The sequence below is a fragment of the Odontesthes bonariensis genome, chromosome 4 (assembly GCF_027942865.1).
Source record: "Odontesthes bonariensis isolate fOdoBon6 chromosome 4, fOdoBon6.hap1, whole genome shotgun sequence".
Taxonomy (NCBI): domain Eukaryota; kingdom Metazoa; phylum Chordata; class Actinopteri; order Atheriniformes; family Atherinopsidae; genus Odontesthes; species Odontesthes bonariensis.
The window spans coordinates 13,215,085-13,238,398 of record NC_134509.1 but is presented as its reverse complement, the minus strand read 5'-3'; the positions used below and the strand labels follow the sequence as shown (position 1 = coordinate 13,238,398).

General features: G+C 40.8%; 1 protein-coding gene across 1 annotated transcript; it reads left to right on the top strand.

Moving 5' to 3' along the window:
* The first annotated feature begins 286 nt into the window (after window positions 1-286).
* papss1 (3'-phosphoadenosine 5'-phosphosulfate synthase 1) lies at window positions 287-17,418 on the top strand. The gene is made up of 12 exons (XM_075463048.1): window positions 287-579; window positions 1,256-1,370; window positions 1,455-1,690; window positions 1,788-1,926; window positions 4,163-4,281; window positions 5,521-5,634; window positions 5,825-5,936; window positions 8,814-9,019; window positions 12,144-12,279; window positions 12,654-12,922; window positions 13,953-14,182; window positions 16,283-17,418. Exons 1-12 carry the CDS (start codon window positions 520-522, stop codon window positions 16,419-16,421), a joined length of 1,875 nt encoding a protein of 624 aa, XP_075319163.1. The 5' UTR covers window positions 287-519; the 3' UTR covers window positions 16,422-17,418.
* Window positions 17,419-23,314: the final 5,896 nt, after the last annotated feature.

The following is a 23,314-nucleotide window of genomic DNA, read 5'->3' as shown; positions in this document are numbered from 1 at the left end:
TGTTGTTGTTGCTATTTTAGAGCCAGAAAAACACGTTAAATGTTGATGTTTTTGCAACATTTTTTTTTTCATGTTTGCCGATTTGGCCACTGTTTTTAAGTGTTTTACATACACTAATGTAAATAATAACGCCTTTTTAAAATATTTTTAATTGAAATATTCAACGTTACTTATTCAACTGAAATTTTCCTTTACGGTTGCAAATCAGCTGAGTTTCCTCAAACAGCCGCTGGGGCCGGGGGATGACAATAAAGCTAAACTGACTTCGGATCGGTTTTTTCCGAGCCAACCCTGGACGGAGGAAATGCGTCACTTCTTTGCCGGTGACGTGGCCGTTGGCGAAGTAGTCCCGGTTGTCGTGCCAGGTTCCCCGGCTCCGGGCTCCTCCATCCACAGGACATACCTGTGCCCAATATCAGCACATACCTGTGCCAAGTAAACATAGAGTCCGCTGTTTTGTCCTCGTGCGTGTGTTTTTTAGACGTAGTCCACCAAATTAGCCGCTCAGTGCTGCCGGCCATGGAGACGCATTGCAACTCGCACAAAAAGCAGAAGCTAGGCAACGCCGCCGAGAGCTGGGTGAGTTTTCTTTAAGTTGTGGAAATGCAACACATTCCGTCATGTCCCCCCACCTCTGCAAACCAACGATAAAAGAGCTAAGACGCTAGCCGGCGAGTTAACTAGTCACGTAGCGTAGTTGTCATTAGCTACACTGCTATACACTAAAGCTATCTCTGCCTATAAAACATTCGTTGCTTTGACTAAAAATTGATGAATGGAGTTCCAGAAGTTAATGTATTTATTGCAAAAACTCAATTTTTAACCACTTGTTTAACGCAAAAGCATCTGTTACTACATCACCGTTGCTTATTCCAGCTAGAGTCAACAAAACTGCTTAACTAACGACTGCATGCTTTATTCTTGTTTGATTCAAAGTTTAAATCGTCTTGTTTGCTTAAATGTTCTAATTTGTTACTCAGTCTTCATAATTTTGAATTCAAAATCAATTAGATGCATTTTGTAATGTTGGTTGAACTGAAAAAGAACTATTAGAATCAATGTTAGATGGATTTTATTTAATACCTTGCAGACCTGCATTCATGTGAGGTCTTCTCACAATATAGAACAGCTTACTAATTTCAGAGGAATCACATTTTAAGGCTGCTTTGAAGATGCTCTCATGCGTAATCCAACTGATATGATTTGTTTTCATAAACTGCGACTGTGAAATGGCACAAAATCTTTATCTTTTCAGGGTATGCAACGTGCAACTAATGTTACCTATCAAGCTCATCACGTGAGCCGAAACAAGCGCGGGCAGGTTGTGGGCACAAGAGGAGGATTCAGGGGATGCACCGTTTGGCTGACTGGTGGGATGCAAGATTTCACCAAAGCAAATTCCAGGGTGTCCTTAATTACTTATAAATAATCCCGTGCTTTCCTTCCATGCAAAGGTTTGTCCGGTGCAGGGAAAACCACAGTGAGCATGGCTCTGGAGGAGTACCTCGTGTGCCATGGTATCCCCTGCTACTCACTGGATGGGGACAATATTCGTCAGGGTCTGAACAAAAACCTTGGCTTCAGCCCAGAGGACCGTGAGGAGAACATTAGGCGCATTGCTGAGGTGGCTCGGCTTTTTGCCGATGCAGGACTGGTCTGCATTGCCAGTTTCATTTCTCCTTACAGCAGGGTGAGTAAAGAAAGCATCAGTAATAGAATGAGAGAAGCACATAGTGTGTTTAGATTTGTTAAATGTATCTCATTTGTTTCTCATTTTTCTTGGACAGGATCGCCTCAACGCCAGGAAGATCCATGAGGCAGCAGGGCTACCGTTCTTCGAGGTGTTTGTGGATGCTCCGCTGGATGTATGTGAGCAGAGGGACGTGAAGGGCCTGTACAAGAGAGCCAGAGCAGGGGAGATAAGAGGTGGAGTATAACTTAGTTCTGTTTAAGTGAAGTTTCTCGACCTAACGAAAGGCCGGGATTCACTGTTTGATTTAAACCCTTCACATTAGATTAATAAAAATGGCATCTGTTGTACGTTCCTCTACACATTTAATCTTAAAGAATGTACTTCCGAGACACGTTGTTGCTAAGACAAAGCAGGGTCATGGTCCAGTTAGACCAGTTTAAAGGGATAGTTCGCCTCTTTTGACATGAAGCTGTATGACATCCCATATTAGCTATATCATTTATGAATATTTTCTTACCCCCTGCTGGGTCCTGTGAGCCGAGTTCCAGCCTCGTTTTGGCGTTGACGAATGTACTCCGGCTAGTTTGCTAGGGTCCCGAAAATAAAGCATCTTGCTTCTCAAAACAATATGCTTTGAAAAGGGTTATACATTAGCATCAAAAAATCGTCCCTCCAGAAAAAGTCAGACCTCACAATCGCTTGGCGCTATTTCTCTCTACCTTCGTATCACTACGGGCTGTGTAAACTGTGCAGACCGAGCAGTCCCCTGCCTCCGAGCAGTAAACACCGTAACAGGTGCAGCTATCGGCAGGTGGCTGAACGCATTGATATGAAGGGAGGCAAAAATAGCGCCAAGCGATTGTGAAGTCTGACTTTTTCTGGAGGGACGATTTTGTGATGCAAATGTATTACTCTTTTGGCGAACTATCCCTTTAATACCACTGTTTGTTTTGTTTTTACTACTCTGTAACTCAGCAGACGTACAAAACATGTCGATAGCTCAACTTCTACTTGTGATCAGTTGTATGTCAACCTGTACAGTTATGTTACAAATTTAAGGGAAAGCCTACACCCTCGATCCCCTAAATCAGTGTTGTAGTCAAGACCAAGGCCAGAAAGTCTTGTTACCGAGGCAACACCAAGACGTTGGAATGTCGAGGACATGTCAAGACCAGCTTGAGAGCAGTTTGACTTGACATTACCTAATGTTGATGTTAACTGTTTTTTAAAAACATTTTTTTATACATTTGCTACATTTAGTTTATCATAAGTACAATTGGTCCTAGGATTGAAAAGTGGTCTCAAGACCAAGAGCGGTTCCGAGAACTACCTTTTCTAAGGCTATCCAGCCAACCAACTTATGAAGGGACTATTAACACAATGCCCCATTACAAAGTATTAACCCTAACTGTAGTGGTTACCAAATGGTTGATATAGAAGGGCAAGTCAAAAAATTTCTGTTCCTTTTTGGGTATTCTATTTATATGTACCCTTATTTCTTTGAATTAGTCCTTTTTTGCAGGCATTGATGAACGTTATTGCTCACAAACTCACGCATCGCTTCAACTTTTAAATACATTCCTGCTCTGCTGCCACAGTTCAATACATATCTCCTCTGCAGTGCAGTTTTTGCTGTTTTCCCCCCTACAAACATCTCAGTACCAACATATCCTCGCCTCCGCTCACTCCCGACCACAATGCTACCATCATTTGTCTCACTGGCGTGTCTGAACAAAATTGTTGTTTTGTTGTTAGAAAGATGGCAAGTGTGGAGCCTTACACAGCTTAAGACATAAAACTCTCTGCTGGGAAATATCTTTTATCATCAAAAGTGGTGTTGAATATTGACGCTTTTGAAAGTGTGACATCAAAGCTAAAAACTTGTAAAAAGAGATTGCAGTGAAAGCAAATGTTTACTATTTTCATCCTTCGTCGTCATCCGGCCTCGTGCAGCTTGTTTACTGTGCACTCTGATACATGTACTGTTATATTGTCATGAGGCACTGACTGAACTCTTGCCATTCAGTGTTTTTTTGCCCGCCGAGCCACGAGGGGTTAAACTTTTTACCTCAGCTCCCGGACATAATCTGGAACTAACTACAGATAATCTTGATTGTTAATGAGATGGAATTGAGTGGTGACTTGTGCTCTGATGTTCTGCTTCATGTCCTGAATTTTGTATTATTATGTAATGGAAGTCTCCTAATCAGTGGCGAATTTCTGCATGCAACTCACATGTGTGCGTGTTTATGTAGAGCAGATGATGTTGTGATAAATCACAGTTGTGCAATTTATAATTAAAGGGCACAAAATGAGTTTGTTCACAAGCACCGTAACAGAACACCAAATGTTTCAGACTGTTTATTCAGGATCTATACAATAATGGAAATTAACTTTCTGAAAATATTGATTAGGAGTTGGATATGTCAAATAAATCAGAGATCCAAAACTGTACATGTGTTTTATCAGGTTTCACCGGCATTGACTCGGAGTATGAGAAGCCCGAGGCTCCAGAGCTGGTGTTGAAGACAGACTCCTGCAATGTGAATGAGTGCATTCAGCAGCTCATTGACCTGCTTCAGGAGCGGGTGAGGAGCAGTAATATTCTCTGCTGATATTCACGAGTTGTGTGCTCTTTAACTCCGCCTTTACAGACAAAGTGGCAGCCTTAAAGGGGAACTCCGGGGCATTTGAAGCGTGTTTCCATTGCTAGAGGTTGTCAAATACTGCCAGTAGGACACAGAGAGATGCGTATCTGCGCTCCCTGTGTGAAGATCGCTCTGTCCGCACACCCTGTCATGCGAGGCTAATACGTGGTGGCTAAGGGGCAAGCGCTAACCCTTCCACGTAAAACAACAACTTGCACACTGCAGAAACGTCACACCACTTTATAAACCATCCGACAATAAAGTCACAAGCCTTACCATCAAAACCATATGCATGGTTCTCACATTACTGGCATGGGGACGTTACAAAACAACTTTATAAACAGCATGTCACTCACCGGCTGGTTGTAGGCTCGCGCATGTGAAAGCCCAAAAGAGTCGATGAAGAATAATCCCATATACAAAACAATTATATTCTCTAGAAAAACTGCGTTCAAGTATTTAAAACATTACAACAATACATGCCCAGTAATATTGTTGTAATGTTTTAAATACTTGAACGTAGTTTTTCTAGAGAAGATAATTGTTTTGTATATGGGATTATCGTCCATCGACTCTTTTGGGCTTTCACATGCGCGAGCCTACAACCAGCCGGTGAGTTACATGCTGTTTATAAAGTTGTTTTGTAACGTCCCCATGCCAGTAATGTGAGAACCATGCATATGGTTTTGATGGTAAGGCTTGTGACTTTATTGTCGGATGGGTTATAAAGTGGTGTGACGTTTCTGCAGTGTGCAAGTTGTTGTTTTACGTGGAAGGGTTAGCGCTTGCCCCTTAGCCACCACGTATTAGCCTCGCATGACATGCTGTGCGGACAGAGCGATCTTCACACAGGGAGCACAGATCTGGACCTCTCTGTGTCCTACTAGCAGTATTTGACAACCTCTAGCAATGGAAACACGCTTCAAATGCCCCGGAGTTCCCCTTTAAAGTTCTGACCTGATGAATAAAATTGTCTTGCAACTCCTTTGTTGGCCACCAGGGAGCAGGGGAGCATCATTGTTTCATTGATTTTGATGCTAATGCATCTGCATTTTTATCATATGACTCAATACTCCTTTAGTGAATTGTAAAACTCGATCAAAGCCTTTATTATGCTTGCGGTTTAATCACAATTTATTGGCAGTGATTAATTGGGAATTTTGATGTTTATTTTCGCAGGATATTGTTCCTGTTGATGCTTCATATGAAGTCAAAGAGCTGTATGTTCAGGAGAATAAATTGGACTTGGCTAAGGCTGACGCAGAGACACTGCCTGCTGTGCAGATCGGAAAGGTTATTATAATGGTCTTTTGTGATTAACGTTATTCTTAATAAAGCTAAATAACTACTGAAAATGTTTATATTTGCAATACTTAATCTTTTTTTTCTTTCTTTATCTTACTGACACGATAAGTCATATCCTGTTAATGTTAACTCCACGTATGATAAGTTAACCCTCTGTATGTGACTGTGTAATCCTCAGGTGGACATGCAGTGGGTGCAGGTGCTGGCTGAAGGCTGGGCCACTCCTCTGAATGGCTTCATGAGGGAGAGGGAATATTTACAGTGTCTTCATTTTGATTGTCTACTGGATGGTAAGTTGCTTTTTTTTTTTAAACTGACGTTTTGATAAGAAAAAAAGTCGTATTGTGTCCTGTGAGAGGAAATTCACTATATCTATACAGATTGGATTAGCCAAAATAGAAGATAGTTTTCTGTTTGGAATTTGCTCTATAAGCTCTGATACTTTGGTGCAGTTTTTGCATTTGTACATTAGTTTCTGGTGCTACAGACACAGCAATATCCTTCAGATATGCTAAAACGTACATAAATACGAGACGACATTGTGAAAGTAGTAGACGTAGCGAGGTTGCTTGTTTGTTGTTGTTCATCAGTGGCTATAGTAGGCTTCAGAAACCTCTGAATTGAGACAGGAGGTACAAAAGATATTCATAAACACTCCAAAAGGAATATGATTGATAAGAGCTATCCCAGAGCTCTAAGTGTCACCATCACCGTGTCTGTTTTGTCCATCAGACAACCTCAAATCTCAATATTATTATTTCAAAGGAGAGGGAATGAAAAGCACTTTACTGTTACCACACGTGCTTCTACACAAACTGTTGTTGTGTGTTGCAATGTTAAACATTTTGGTGGCAACAAGCACTCTGAAATGAGATATGCAAACAGTGAAATTGACCAAAACTGTTTTTTAGGTTTTGCGTTTTGACAGGTTTTTAACAAGTTAAGAGTGAAACCATAACACTCTCACATCTGGAAGTCTTAGACAGAGTTATAAGTATATATTTAGATGTGAGGTCATGATTCACTTTCCTGTTAGTCCTAAGGGTGAAGGACACGGAGGAAGAGGCTTTCTATTGATTGACACCGCACACCGCCATTTGTTCGTTTTCACTTCCTTCCATGGATTTGACAGTGAATGGATTGATTACACACAGTATAATATTATAACCGGTTGAGAGGCATAAACTGCGGGTTTCGCTAAACAAGAAGTCAGCAAAGATAAACAGAAATCCAAAGTCAAGCTTGTATCTCTCCCATTCGGACATTTGGAAGTCGTGTGTGTACATTTTATTGCAACCAGCTGTGAGCTCTTCGCTGTGACAGAGAGGACCAGAGGGTGGTCCAGCAGGAGGCAGGGGCACCAACAATCAGCGTCTCCTCCTGTCCGTCCTGTCTCCATTATTTGGGATCTGATATGATGTGAAAAGCGTGTGGGTCTTGACATTCTTAGTAGCCTGGTAGGGGGGGGGGGGGGGGGGGGGGCTCTTTGCAAGAATGGTTGGACTATTTTGTTGCGTATATACCAAATCATCCATTTTTTTTTTTTTTACCCTTAAAAGAAAAGGGAAAAACAATAAATTACTAAACATTAGACAAATGAAGGTGGACTCATTCTATAGTTTGTAGTAGCTTGGGCAGGCAGGAGTCTCTGATCTGATCATAAGTATCCATTTAGCTGTAGGAGTGCACTATGGCAGCAGTTCTACAACATGGGGTCTGTATTGATGAGTGATTACATTTTAACCTGTTCATAAAGGCAATTTTCACTTTGTCTTTATTAGCTGAGTAGGAGAGCGTGGGGTAAGTTGGCCCGCCCTCTATATCTTGGCAACCATGCACTTTTTTTTATTATTGTTGTGTGACCATGCACCAATTAAGGTTTTTGGCTCGTCAAAGTCAAACTTTGACACGTGAGAAGTAAAATGGCTGCTAAATCAATTCCAATTTATCCAAAGACATTTGTGTTGCGTGCTGGTATTTTGTCGACATTTAAAAGAAGAAGATAAATGTGCTGTAATTTCGCTTAATTTTTGCTGAGATGATAAGCTACGTGGGTTTTTGCTTATTGTTAGCTTTGATATTAGCTGTAATGTTATATTTTTTTCAATTGTAAGTTGCTTTGGATAAAAACGTCTGCTAAATGCTTAAACATTAAACATTTTATCCAAATATACCTAAATGGCTAAGTAGCTATTAGTATATGTGAGCTATGTAATATAGAGCTAACAGCTATGTGAGCAAAACACTGTGGGGTAAACTGAGCCAGGTTTAGGAGGTTGGAGGATGTACGAGGAGGAAACAAAAATTCCTATTTCTCTGCCATCTGGGATGAAGAGAAAGTTTCATAGTTATTTGCTTTATTTCTTTATTAAAGTTATTATTTAGGCTGTTGTTTGCTTTCAAGTTTTCAAAAGTGTAAAGAACACATAGGCTGTAAGATGCCAGTGTTAATTTGGGGAGTTTTTAGAACTGTTTGACTAAAATGTTCATTGATTTCTGCAGAAACCGATTCATTCTACTTTAGTATTTATCTAGTTTTAGTCAGCAGTTTTACTCTTTTTTTTGGAAGACTGCCTTTTTTTCTTTGGCCACATGTTAAGTTATCTTCAGGAAAAGAAGTATGCCGCTTTGTAAAAACAAGTATAGACTTATTGAATGAGTTTTTAGAAGTGGGAAGTTATCTGTAGTGTCTCGTGTGTTTGATTCAGATTAAATTAGGCGTCCATTTACCCCAGATGGTGCGACTCACCCCAGGAAACAGGGAACGCTTTTTTACAAGAAGACATATTCTTTAAATTCTTTGTTGTAGATTAATACTGATTATTTAAAAAAAAAAAGGCTCATCTTACCCAACTCTCCCCTAAATACGGTATAATAGATCGAATTTACAATACAACGAATAATGTAAAAACTAAAAACTGCACTGCTCTGATTATTTTCTGCATGGTTTGTTTATGTGATGTTTGTCATCAGCGAGGACCACGCATAGATCTGAAATTTTACAAATTTACTAAAAGTGTTCGCTTACTGATATTAAGATATTTGCAAAGACAGTTTACACATCAGTGTTTGCTGTCTTACAGTCATCAAAGTCTTTGTTGCATTGTTCCATTTTAAATAAAGAAAAAGTTTTTGTTTAATTGATGGACCCTCTACCTCCCCCCCAGGTGGTGTAATAAATCTCTCAGTGCCTGTGGTGCTGCCAGTATCAGCTGGAGATAAAGAACGTTTGGATGGTGTAACCGCCATGGCTTTGGTCTACGAGGGCAGACGGGTGGCCATCCTTCGTAACCCAGAGTTTTACGTGCACAGAAAAGAAGAGCGTTGTGCTCGGCAGTGGGGCACCACCTGCAAAGACCACCCATACATCAAGGTCAGTGCTTGATATGTCACACTCTCCTGTCCAGAGCTCGTTTGAGCCCACCACCAACAGCAAGGCTCCTTCACACATGTAAAGTCACGGTGCTTTTGTGTAACGGTTAAACAGAGAACACGCATGTGCTCTTTTCTTTTGATTTATCCACCTACACAGCGTGTTTCCCATAGACTCAAAAGTATGTTCGGAAAATCCGCTCTCTAAAGAAAAACACTGTGAAGCATCTTTCAAGACTGTGAGCAGGCCAGCGCTGGGCAGGTTGGATTAATTAGAGTGTGGAAAACAAATTACAACACAATCTTGAAAACATCTTCCAGGGGAGCCAAGAGGCCATTGATCACATCACGCAGACACCTCTGCTGCTGACAACGTTCAGACTTTTACATGAAGCTGGCCAGAACAATCAGCCTGTTTGAAAAAGTTAAGGACAGCAAAGTGCGTTCACATGCTAAATTAGATGTCTATAAAATATCTGACATAAGTGGATTTTTTTGTTATTTTTTTTGGACAGTTTTAAAGTGCTTGTCGGAATTCATGGGAAAGGTTTTAGTCTTTAGTTTTTATTAACTTTTTTTTTTTGGGGGGGGGGGTCTTTATTTCTTTAGTCTTTTTACATTTAAATTTGAATTTAAATCTAAAAAGTTCACCAGTATTAGAAACCTGATGTTCCTATTCCTACTTGGAATTATTTAAGGCCTGCAAGTACAAGATGCTTCCCCTAATTAGACTTTGATCACTTCATGAAGCTTTAATGGAAGAAAGACTGTAGACACGTGTTGCACAAATGTAAAGATCGATCTGTTACCAAAATAAATCTGTAAAGCTCCGGACTGTCTGCCTGAGAGAATGTGGAAGCAGACTGCCTCTCTGGATTCTGCACAGATAGAACACAGATCCCAGCTGGACTTTTCATATTGCCAATGGAAAGACTGAATATGTGGAGGGATGGAACTTTTCCCACAGCCTGTCGCAGCGCTCTGTGTAATCACTTGATCTTTTTGGTCCACCCTCATTTTGCAGGCGTTATATTTGGATGCTGAGTCTCTTGCCCCGGCCTGCGCCGAAAAAGCCAGATTGAGAGTGCACTGCTCAGCCGCCAGCTTCCACCTTTTAGCTCTCCAAATATATCCAGGCTTTTGTTTCCCCATCTGTCTCATATTGACTGCTCAGGTAGCAGTCGGTGTGGGGCTCAGGTTGACGCCGTGGGCTGATGATGCCCTGAAATCCTCGGTTGCTGTAGACACATGGAACTGTGTCTGGTGTTACTAAAAATAGTTAACCTTTGTATAGACCCATCGTTGTGAGGTAATAATACAGTGTTATTTTTATAAGTTGCCTGTCTGGCTAATTTTATATTCTCATTGTTTTGGGGGTTAGTGCATTTGTTTTTCCACTCAGAACAGACGAAGGTTCAAAACAAAAATAATACTAACCCTCGTGGCATTCGGTGATTTCACTCCCTGGGGTCGTACTTACTGTAAGTGGCTTACTGCTTGCTTATTTTAATGTCCTTTGTGGCTAAAAAGGCTGGCTTCAAAGTCGAGGCACCAAACAACAGCTGTCTCAATATTTCAGCACAAGTGGCAGTTAGTGGTAGTCCTCACCTTGTTCATAGTGAAATCTGGTCTCGCCACTGTCAACACCTGATGCCACAGTGCAGCCATTACACACATGCCGCATGCTCATTTTCCACAGCTATGATTTTTTTTTTTTTTCCTTTTTTTAATCCACTCTAACCTAACATGTGTGTTCAGCCTGTCTTGATTAGGGTCTCACTCCCTAAAGTCCATGTATGTATACATGAGTGTATGTTTAACTCCCTGCACCGGAGCCAGTCTGTCACCACTGCCCCACCGCGATAGCTGCTCCACATAACATGTTGTTAATCCACTTTTTCCTGTTTACTCGTCTGTCAGACAGAGCCCCCTTTCACCGGAAGCTATGGTGCAGAGGCTGTTTATTTGGTTAGGTCCCTTTTCACGTGTGAATATCTGAGGCATTTACAACGGTTAAACAGAGCACATGTGTATGTGCAAACGCATTACATCTTTCATGACTCGTATCAGGCCCGGCGCTGGACAAATTGGGCCAATTAGACTGTGGAAAACATATCGCAGCATGATCTGAAAAATGTCTTTCAACAAACGCAGGAGAGTTGTTTCTGATCACATTACTTGGACACCTCCGCTGCAGACAACAATCTGATTTGCGTACAGTTTGCGAGATCAAAGAGGCAGCAGTGTGTTTTTAAAGTATGAATATCAAAGAGCCGTTCACATGACAAATGATGCGTCAGCGAAACAAGACGCATAGATGGATTTTTCCATGTACGAATTTGTCACTTTGGATCACATTAAAATCGCACAGCCGAGTGTTTTCAGTAACTCTAGCTGTGGTCTCATAAGAACCACAGGAGGCAGGCAAAAGATTGCTTGAAACAATAGCAGTCTGTTCCTGGATCCTGAGCACTTCTGTGACATTGTTTGATGAATCTCACGAAGGGAAATTCTTCTCTCCTATGTGGTCATGAGGACATTACCAGGTTTTTAATGTGGTGTAATGTTTGATTTAGTCTCTGCTTTGTCAATTAAATTAACTCGTTTAGAACTTTACCTTTTTTATCCTGAAGCGTGATGCAAAACCCCACTTACTCAGTAGAACATATTAACTTTCATAACAACAGTGGATTTGCCAAAAATGTTTTTCACTCCTATCTGTACAGACATTGTTTTCTTTTCCCCTTTCTTTCTTTCTTTTTTTTTTTAAATTTTCTTAATACAACAGCATTGTAATTATTGTCATTGGAATGAAAAAGGGAACAAATATAAAAAAGTCAGTATTTTACATTAAAAGTTCAGAAAATGCTTTAGCTTCAGGTTTAAAAAAAAAAAAGACCCATTAGGTCATAATTGGCTAAGTTACAGAAGCATACGCACATCAGTTTTGTTTGCTGTTTAACGACACATTGGGACAAATTTATGTTGATATGTCATGTCGCAGCTCGGTGACAACTAATCGCCTGATTTTAGAGAAGAGATTATGTGGAGGAATCACACTGACTTAAGTCTGGATTTGGTTTCAGCTGCATTCATTGTCATGATCACCATGGCTCCTATTTCAGATGGTGATGGAGAGTGGAGACTGGCTGGTTGGTGGAGACCTGCAGGTTCTGGACAGGGTTTATTGGAATGATGGGCTTGACCACTACCGACTGACACCCACTGAGCTGAAGCAAAAGTTTAAAGAAATGAATGCAGGTATGGGGACTGGTTTGGGTATTTCATTTTCTGTCTAGCTACAGTATAACAAATTAAATCTTGAGATGAGAAGAGAAACTATACCGCCACAATGTTTATAAACTGCCTGCATTTTTTTTCTTCAAAAGCAGAGAATAACTTTTGGCATTGTGCTCAGTTTAACACTTTGTCTTTGGAAAAGAAACTTGTGTCACAGGAGAAAAGGCTGTGGTATGACTCAGGTTATTTATCAGCAGTTGCAGGGGTTAGGCTCCTAGCAGTATGATTATTCTACATTGTGATACATTGTGGTCTGTTGTTTGTCTTGTTCAGAGGTCTACAGATGTGTTTGGTTGTAATTCAGCAGCCCTCTCTTCTCCTTTCTCTACGTTTAGATGCCGTGTTCGCTTTCCAGCTGCGTAACCCGGTCCACAACGGCCACGCTCTTCTGATGCAGGACACTCACAAGCGCCTCATTGAGCGCGGCTACCGCCGGCCCGTTCTGCTGCTCCACCCACTGGGGGGTTGGACCAAAGACGATGACGTGCCGCTGCCGTGGAGGATGAAACAGCACGCTGCTGTGCTGGAAGAGGGGGTGCTGAACCCAGACTCGACCATTGTTGCAATTTTTCCCTCACCCATGATGTATGCCGGGCCAACTGAGGTAATGATAATCTGAGATGTTGTATTTGTGTTTGCATGTTTGAGGTTTCTTTTAACACATGCATCATGTTTCCTTCACAAGTGACGGAACAAAAATGTGGCCGCGGCCCTGAATTATGACGGCTCATTCTGGGAGGACGACTGTCACATATTTTCCTGCAAAAAATTTTTGAAAGTGACAAATGGCAGGAAAGGGGATTTGCAATCATCTTGAGGCGCTATGTTGAGTACTTCCATGCCATACGCAAACCTCCATGTGACTGAGCGTAGTTGTGTAGCTGGGAATCTTTTAATCATTCACTTATGATAATGGAAAAGCTATGGTGCAAATCATTGAGAACAGACTGTGGGCTGGTGGATGTCAGGCTGTGAATTTAGTCCCCTTTTAATTGTGAATTGAATGTTTTTAGAGCCACACACAGTCCCAGCCTCAGTATTATATCTCTGCCCTTGTTTGCCCATTTAAAACAGCTTACCCTTGGCCTTGATGCTCGTTTAAATAATAGAACTTCCTCTCAAGCGTTCACATTTACAGAATGCTTTTTAGGCAACACACTAAAAATGTCAAGCTGAAACCACTTTCCCATTAAAAAAAAAAAAACATTGATAAAATATAAAAAACAAATTGGGCACAGACATGATGGCAGAAGGATTACTAATTGCCAAGGATTAATGTGTAAATTTAGCAATTATTGACAATGAGCAGGAGGAAAAAATCCCTGGCGCTTATGTTGAGTGCAAATCCTTGAGATAAGCAACTGTCGGAGGCTAGCCAAACTTATGTGGAGGCAATTTAGGTTCGCTAAAAAAAAGAAAAATGGTAAAGGTGTTGATAACAGGCTCTGTTTTAATATTTCGGGGAATGTGATACAATTTTACCCTATACTCATTTTCTATATTTAGAGTTTTTTGTGAGTTGTTATACTTGCACTTACCACAACTTTGAAATACGACAATTATTGAGAAAAAAAAGAAGAAGGAAGAAAACCTTAAGTTCCATACTTAGTTTTCTATTTGCTCCTTGTCCACAGGTTCAGTGGCACTGCAGAGCACGCATGGTGGCTGGTGCCAATTTCTATATTGTAGGTCGAGACCCTGCAGGCATGCCCCATCCTGAAACAGGAAAGGACCTGTATGAGCCCTCTCATGGAGCCAAGGTCCTCACCATGGCTCCAGGCCTCATCACTCTTGAGATTGTACCCTTTAAGGTTGCTGCTTACAACAAGGCCAAAGGAGCAATGGACTTTTATGACCCGAAAAAGTACGTACTCCTTAATCAAAGCAAGTAACATTTTGTGTCTTGTGGTCCCTATGTTTATTTCTTATGGTCATGTGATACAGCAAAGGTTTACAGGCAGGGTTCAGTCACATTGTATTTAAGAGCTTATTTATAGTTCTAGTCCCAGAGTAATACCTCACATTTTGGCCAATTAGCCCATGCAGCCTAAACAGACATTTTATTCTCTAAATTAATTTCTCATTAAGCTTGTTTTGTTTACAAAATGAACCCTGTCATCCATTTTCTTTCTTTCCTCTTCGCTATCTGCAGTGAAATGCCGAGCCAAGAATAACAGCAATTGTTTTTCCTTCCTTGTACAGTTAAAAGGTTTTTGGGGATTAGTATGACCTTTGATGTTGCTCAAAATTACAGAGACCTGCCATTGATTAAAGTCTGTATATGGACACTGCACACGATGACTAACAAAAATCATGCAATTGCTTTGCTTTTCCTCCAGGTCTGATGGAGCGGCCTCCATCAGATTATGCAACTCTAGCTGTGTTCAGCCAGAAATGTTCAGACTAACCAAAAGATTGGCTTTGCTTTCCATGATGCATATTTGGGATTTAAAGTCCATAGCAAACGGTTGATCCTCTGACATTTAGCTCCTCTGTGAGAAGAAGGGATGATGTTACTTGAATAATTTCAGTTTGTTTTCATCTTTTCTCGGCATTGAAATCACTTGAGAAAAAGTGTTAAATACCTACTGGTTTATTTATTCATTTGTGTGAGAACAAGAAAAATCTTGTTGGCCTCAGTGAAAATACTTCTCCCATTTCACAATGCTTGAATCGAGCACGGATGCAAAATGCGCCCTCTTTTCTTTGGTAATCCCGTTTTATCCGTCACTTAAAGGGAGGAAATTCTAACAGGAAGCAAAGACTACTGGATTTTCAGTGTGCAGCCGTCACTCGGTTAGATTTATGGGATCCCATTTTCTCCCGCTGGCCTTGCCAAATTTTCAGAGGAAAGCAGATGACCAGTTTAATCACAACACCCCTCAGTCTTTCTTTAAAGCTTAATGGAACATATTAGAACTAGCTGTTTCCATTTTGACGCTGGGAGAATTTGCATGGAAACACTTATTATTTGCCCCAAAGGCAAGCTTTTCAGTTAAGTGATTTCATCAAAAAGAGGAAGGAGAAGATATCAATGGATGTCTGAAAGATCAGATCATTCTTAGAGCTTTCTCTCTCCATGCAGACAGGCTGCCAATTTGTATCTTGTGCTACCCAAAAGGGTTAATTATTTTTTCCCACGTTAATGTAAATTAGAAATTAGAGTGTCAATAAATAGTATCAGTAGTGACTTAGCAAACAAACTGATTTGACGAGGCAGCTTTTTCTGCCTCTACAGTAGATTCAGGGTCAGTTGTAGCCAAAAGAGCTCCTGAAGATTTGCCTCTATTTTTCTCTCATCTCTCAAATAGAAAAGGCACCCGGGGCCTGTACTAAGAAACAGGATTAGTGGCTTAGCAAGGTAACTTCAGGTTCAGCTCTGAATTTTCATTATCACAAAGCTTTTTCACCTCATACAGGGGCATATCACCATGGCAACTTATGCTGGAAACCTAATCTGGTCTGAAAGCAGGTTAGGTTTCGAGATAAGAGATCAACACACGTAAAATCACTGCCTCCCAACCATCTGATGCTCTTAGAAGATGAGAAAGTCGAAGCAAAAAAGACATCTGTGAGTTGACAGCGAGAGAATCGCTGTACGACTGAGGGAGTCGACTCCTGCATAGAAACATCTTTATAAGCGTGTCAGCCAAAGGGAGTGTTTACGTAGCCTGAAACAGAGACTGATTAGTGTAAAGCTGGTCCCTGCTGACTTGAAGATTTGGAAATAATTACACATCACCTAAAGATACACAGGATATGTTGAAGCCGCCTTGTACAGCAAGGCCCCTGGTGTGTTTGGCTTTTTGGTTTTATCTCTTAAATGTTAACGGGCCTGCTTCTTGATCCAGCTAATTCTTAAACAGCAGCTGGCCCCTTCGCCTCCTCCTGGCTGAGCTGTTGATAGTGATCTTTTCATTTATTTGAAATAAGTCTCACAATCCTGTTTTTCTTTTAACTGCAGCCATCAAGATTATGATTTCATCTCAGGCACTCGCATGCGCAAGATGGCTCGAGAGGGAGAGAACCCACCTGATGGCTTCATGGCACTGAAGGCCTGGGCTGTGTTGAAAGAATACTATAAGTCGCTGGAGAAGGCCTAAAAGGTGGAGTCAGCGATTAAACACAAACATGGGAACACAGTGGGCTCTGCTGTTGTCTGAAACGATAAATGTGGGGACCACTCACTTCACTTAAAAACCTCACCCTGGCTTCCATCAGTGTTAGATTTCTGCTTATCTGTAGGTCATGGAACTGGTTTCAGTTGCTTTTTTTTTGTGTCGTTACATTTTAGCAGTATTTAGGTCATTCACTTAAAGTTGCTCTGACGTACAGTCCAAGTCACACTCCCGGACTCGGCATTTCAAGAGAATGAACATTTTTTTTATCAAAGTAGATGTTTGTGTTTCTCACCAACTTTACAAATGTATATTCTGTTAACAAGTTTTTACTAATCTGAAGACCAAGAAGGCTCATAATGACCTGTGTGGAGAAAAATACTGTTGAACAGTACTTCAATGTTCAGGAGCGAGAGTTGAGGATTTGAAATGTCCAAATTTAAAGTTACTGCACCGGCTGGAGTCCACTTGTTGCACCCCTGAACCATGTACTCTATACTGTATGTGTGCAAGTGGCTGTGGCTGTTACCCAAAATCTGGTGAGCACTAGTGTTTTGTAGTAAAAGTTGAGTGCCTTGGTCTTGACGGTCAGTTCACACGATGTCCTGTATGAATTAGGACACAAACAAGATTTTTGTTCCACTTGTTGTATCATTACACTGAAACGGTTCAGTATTTGCGAGATGTGATCCTAACTTTCCTAAACTTCTAGAAAACTTGCTTTCTCATTTAGACTATTTATTCTGTCCTAATGTGACCGTGTCATTTTAACAGTGTTGTGCATGTATGTGTCGCTTCAAACATTTTGGTATTTTTGTTACATTTTCATCACTTGTTTTTTTTCCTCCTATGACTTGCTAATATTTTCCATGTGGTCATTTGTTTTTAGAAGTTGGGCCTGTATAATCAGATGGTTGAGGGTTACAAAGAGATCAGATTTGTAATCTTCCTTGTCTAATAAATCATTTTTAGCAAAGAACAATTCGTCTACTTTTCCTTTATCTAATCTTTGCACAAGTTGCAATTATTTTTCTTTTAAACACACCAAAGCAGCTTAAATTTGTGACATACTTTTAGGCTGTCTGCCCTCTGAAGTTTTAGAAACACAGTTAACGTTCCTGTGGTTACATTTTTCTTTATATCTTTTTGCCTTTGTGACCAATCCGCTTCAGGTGTTCTTCATTTAGAGATGAGTATTTACAATTTTCAAGATGGCATTTCTCCTGTTTTCGTAAGCCCATCCCGTTGGAACCGTGGTGACTTCCCAATTGGTCAATCAGCCATACATTGAATGAGACAGACCTTCTAGTGACCCCAATCAAACTTGAACACTTGCACAGTAAATACAAAGTGCTACAGCTGGCTCCCATATGCCGTAGAAGTGGAAAATCTAGGCAGAGAAGCGATGTCAGAAATACCCTGGATACTTCCATCTAATCCAATTCCAAAGATGCAAAGAAGAGACCAGCCAGCAGCAGCCCCCCCTCCCTCCCCCCTTTTATGCCTTTTGCTAGATCTTGTTCAATCTCAAATGTTAATCTCGCCGGGACCTCAGTTCAACTTCAAACGAGCAGCAAATGATCAAATGATTTTGGAGAGGTTTGGGTTATGAATTCTGTTGCCCTTTTAACTGTCTGGATGAGATCAGTGCTCTCTGGGTAATGCAGGTGTCTGTTACAGCGTGTATCCATAACCTCCTGATGGTATCTCAGTTGGAGCATGCACAGTCTGTTTTAGTTCTGGGTCAATTTTCAGCTTGTTTGCCCCATAATCAGATCTTTCTTTGAAAATTCCCCTCCCTCTGAGGGTGTGTTACTATGTGGCAACCAGCCAAGAAGAAAGAAAGCTGGAAGATGCTTGGAGAATTTGTCACTGCCGCGGCTCTTAGTGATTGGTCGTAGAGAATTTAAGCAGCCTTAAACGGCATTCATAATTGTCATTTAGACTGATGTATTTGATTTTATTCTTGCTAGTGGTGTTGTAACCAAAGTCTTTTTTTGAAGAGCACTTTTTAAATTTTTTTTATAAGTATTCCAAAATCTACTTTTTGAACACCTTGTAAATAAACAGTGAACAATACATTGTAAAGACGATGTTAAAGTGATAGTTCGGAGTAGATTCACCCTAGGGTCATTTGAACCGTGACATCCAGCCAAGTAGCCCACCCAAAGTATTGGCTGAACATCAGCCGAGTTACTGAGTTATCCCGAATAGCTTAGTACAAGCGCTAATGGAGCCTGGCAGTATCTCCAAAATTACCACACTAAAATCACATGCCATGACACCAAACTTCTACAGTAGTACAAATATGGTCTGTACTCACAAAACGATGCATTTGGAAGTTTGTACATAGTCCAGGAGTTTATTATTATCAACACAAGCCTAATAGCTTCTCTGCTGCTAAAGCTGCGTCGACGTCACTTCCTTGATCTGGGAGCTTCAATGTAAGATGAGGGTTGATCTACTACTGTAGACAACAAAGTATATGCTATATTCTACATGATTTTGAATTTTTATGTTGTAGAGTTGTGAATTTATTTTATCAATGGAGAAATTGAGCAGCCTTGCTTAAAACTATAACTATAAAAAAAATAAAACTATAAAAGCTACCATACCATGGGTGATGTGTATATAATTACCATATTTCACGTGTCCAGCAACTACTGACCATAAATTGGATTTTGATAATAAAGAAAGTGTTTGTGAGCTGGGTTTAATAAAGCTTGAAGAGTATTCAATTAAATTTCCCTGTTTTCAAACAGCCAGTCATCCAAATATATTCAAACTAAAGTATATAAAATACAATCTAATCTAACTTAGCATTTACGAGCAGCATAACAAGAATATCCAGAAATAAGATGGCCCTTGGGACCATAACGATAATATATCGACCATATGGCAGAACTTCTTAAAAACAGCTGTGAGGCAGCTCTTCCTGGTGTCATCAGCACAGTAAAAAAAAAAATGGTTTCGCCAAAAACTTTCCCGTTAATGAGCACAGACTCCGCACACAAAGGCTCAAAGACATCGCCGAGACGCACGACTCTCCTTGAATATTCGCTCCTCTGTCCTCTGTCGCTGCATTGCACATTTCAAAGTAAAGCCTGTTTTTATCATCGCTGGCTTTGACTGGAACTCAAACCAGATGGAAGGAAATTGGAGATAAGTGCAGCTATAGTCCACGTGAAAACAGAACCTCTCGGTTGGTATGCGACGTGACAGCGATGACGCCACTGCATATGTGACGCATGCACGTATGATGGTGCACTGGTGGCATTTACGTGCTTTACAACTTTTCATTTCTCTTGCTGAAATATGTAATTTGATTAAAAAAACATGGGACTAAGCTGTTATTACGAGACAGCTTCCACATCATTTATTTGAGCCCTTTTTTGGCAAAACCAAAAAGTGATTTATTTATTTTGTGCTCAAAACTTTTAGTGTTTGCCGCTGACGTGAAATACTACCGGACATATAACTACAGTTTTCAGAGGCACAGAGGAATAAATGTATGTCAAGATAAGTGTTGGTGATGTTTATGTAGTGAGCAAGATGGCAGCCAAAAAATAACCATAAATTATTAGCAACGCTACCATAAAAAAGTTTGAAGAGTTTTCAAGTTTTCCATATTGTATGTTTCAGACTCGTCTCACGGATGAAACTAATTTAATAGAGTACCATAAAGTGCAAGACCTCGTATTGACAGGATTATCTATTTTATCCAATTATTTTTAACTTGATTTGACTTGACAGATATTGTATTTTGTTGTATAAATACTTCAGTTACAATTAAGAACCAGCAGGGTCTCATTTTTAAAAAGCGAGGAAAGTACTCCAAAAACCAGCTTCAGCTGTGTCATTGTGGAGGACTGTGCGTCATCCGATGTTAAACAAAAAAAAAAAAGGAAAAACAATCAATGAATCAGTTTTGAAGATGAGTCAAAAACATGACAAGACGTCAAAAACTTTGAAGGGTCTGAGGCCTACACCTACACACAGCTTTTTGTTCTACTACCTCCCACATGCAGAAATACAGAAGGTTTCAGGCAACACTCATTACTCCAACATTACCAGGGTCTTATAAATCAGTCTGCGTTACGATTCCGTCAAGGCATCATGTCAGGATGAGGCTGGACAGGCTTGGGAACATTACCTCAGGAGCCAAAGGCCCAGAATGAAGAGATCACACAGATGGAGGGAGATCATGCATCAAATGATGAGTCGTGAACACATCAAAGGAAAGCATCTGTTTCACAACCTTAGAGGAAAAAGAAGAATTCCTGGCACGGCGCAGAAGATAAACTGTGTAGCATGGAGTATGTCTGCAGCCCCGGTGCGCCCTCACAACCCTTCTCACTGACGGTCTCGCCCAAAAAAAAGGTAACAGAGAAAGTGGAAACAGTATCTTTTGTCTTGTCACAACAAAGAGAATTAATCTACAGTTGTGGTCACAGCTTTACTTACAACGAACTGTTGATTCTGTGGGGCAAAACCTTTGCACAATGAACACTTTAATAGTCTATGAAAATCACAAGACATTTTGAACTTTTCACCACGATGAATTTTCAAGCTTACTAGTTTTTGGATTTACTTTTTTTGACCCCATGTTGTGCCAAAGTTATTCTTAAAAGTTAAAGAGGAACAGCTCTGTTCAGCTATCAAAAGTCCAGTATTGCCCTGACATTAATACTCGTGAGAAGTTTAAACAGAGCTCTTATCACTGCATCTCAGATATATAAGTTGCAGAATCCAAGGGAACTTGAGGGATGATTTTAAGATGTCTTTATCATTACCAAAATTAAGCGATGAGAAAACGTGAGAAAAACTTGGTCCCACATCGAATGGTGAAGTGGAGTGCCGTACGGTCTGTCCCTTTTCTAAAGTGCTTTATCAAATCAAAGTCAAAGACAAATTTATTTGTATAGCACATTTCATGTACAAAACAATTCAAAGTGCTTTACATAAAATAAAAGCATTGCAGCAGGGAGTGGAAGAAGCATTAAAAATACATAAAAGAATATAAAGAGAAACAAATAAAATAATTTAAATGAATTTAAAAACAAGCAACAGTCTAGATGAGTTCAAAGATAGCGTGCAGATTTCAAGCATAGACACATGAGAACAGAAATATTTTTAACCTGGATTTAAAAATGTCTACATTTGGTGAAAGTTTAATCTCCGCTGGCAGTTTGTTCCACTTATTTGCAGCATAACAGCTAAATGCTGCTTCCCCATGTTTAGTCTGGACTCTGGACTGGACCAGCTGACCTGAGTCCTTGGATCTAAGAGCTCTGCTGGGTTTATATTCTCTGAACATATCACAGATGTATTTTGGGCCTAAACCATTCTGGGATTTGTAAACCATCAGCAGGCTTTTAAAATCTATTCTGTGACTGACTGGAAGCCAGTGTAAAGATTTTAAAACTGGTGTGATGTGTTCAGATCTCTTAGTTCGGGTTAAAACTCTAGCAGCAGCGTTCTGGATGAGCTGCAGATGTTTAATGCTCTTTTTGGGAAGTCCAGTTAAAAGAGCGTTACAGTGATGGAGTCTACTGGAGATGAATGCATGGATGAGTTTCTCCTGGTCTTTTTGGGAGAGAAAACCTTTAGTTCTGTTGATGTTTCTGAGATGGTAAAAAGCTGCCTTGGTGACAGCTTTGATGTGGCTGCTGAAAGTCAGATCTGAGTCTATCAACACTCCGAGGTTCCGAACTTGGTCAGTGATTGTAAGGTCCCGAGTCTCAAGATATTTACCAACGCTGACCCTCTTCTCTTTGCTACCAAACAGAATGATCTCAGTTTTGTCTTCATTTAATTGTAGAAAATTATCTCTCATCCAGGTGTTTACTTCCTCCAGACACTGACACAGTACGTCTGCTGGGCTGCAGTCGTCCGGTGACAGAGACACATAAAGTTGTGTATCGTCTGCATAACTGTGATAATTGATGTTAAAATTCTGCAATATCTGACCCAAGGGGAGCATATACAAGTTAAACAGAAGAGGTCCAAGAATTGACCCCTGGGGGACTCCACAAGTCATGGCCACTCGCTCAGATTCATAGCTGCCAATTGTAACAAAATAACTCCGGCTGTTAAAAAGGCCATTGGCTGCACTGAAGATTGTGAGCTTGCGCTTACGTCATCACGCTTCGCGGTAAGTTCAGTGTTCACTCGTCTTCAGTGAAGGGCAGTTCAGGTAGAGAGAGCTGCCTCCAGTCTGTGTGCCACGGACATTTGGCTTGATGTTTCGCCATGAAGAGACACTTTATTTGCCTTCTCAACTCATTTATTTTACCTTGTATGCGTCATTGAAGATCTGTGAGTACTCTTTGTCCCGTTTTAATGTACAGATGTTTGGTAATTTGGTCCGTTTTGAGAGTGCAATTTCGCCAGCCTTAACAGTAAATGTAGAGTTATGCAGAGCCTTGTAACACATTCCTGTGACTTCGTTTGTAATCTGTAGTGCCTTATTGTGATGTCGGATACCTTAATTGTCCTTTGGAAGGTGTTAATTGCCGTCTTTTGTGTAGTTAATGTGGTGAATTTAGCGCCTTTAATAGCCTGTTTAATGGGCGCCATTGTAACGTGTAATTACCGCGAGTTTGCCTCTAGTTGGCAGTGTTTCCCCATTTTATAGCAGCCTTGCAGTATTTTCTCCTCCTCCTGCCACGTCGACGGGTGTCTGGGTGCCAACCATACCACCGCCTGCTGCCACGTCATCGGGGGTCCGGGCGTCCGCCAGACCACCGCCTCCTGCCACCACGTCTACGGAGGTCTGGGTGCCAACCAGACCACCGCCTGCTGCCACGTCATCGGGGGTCCGGGCGTCCGCCAGACCACCGCCTCCTGCCACCACGCCTACGGAGGTCTGGGTGCCA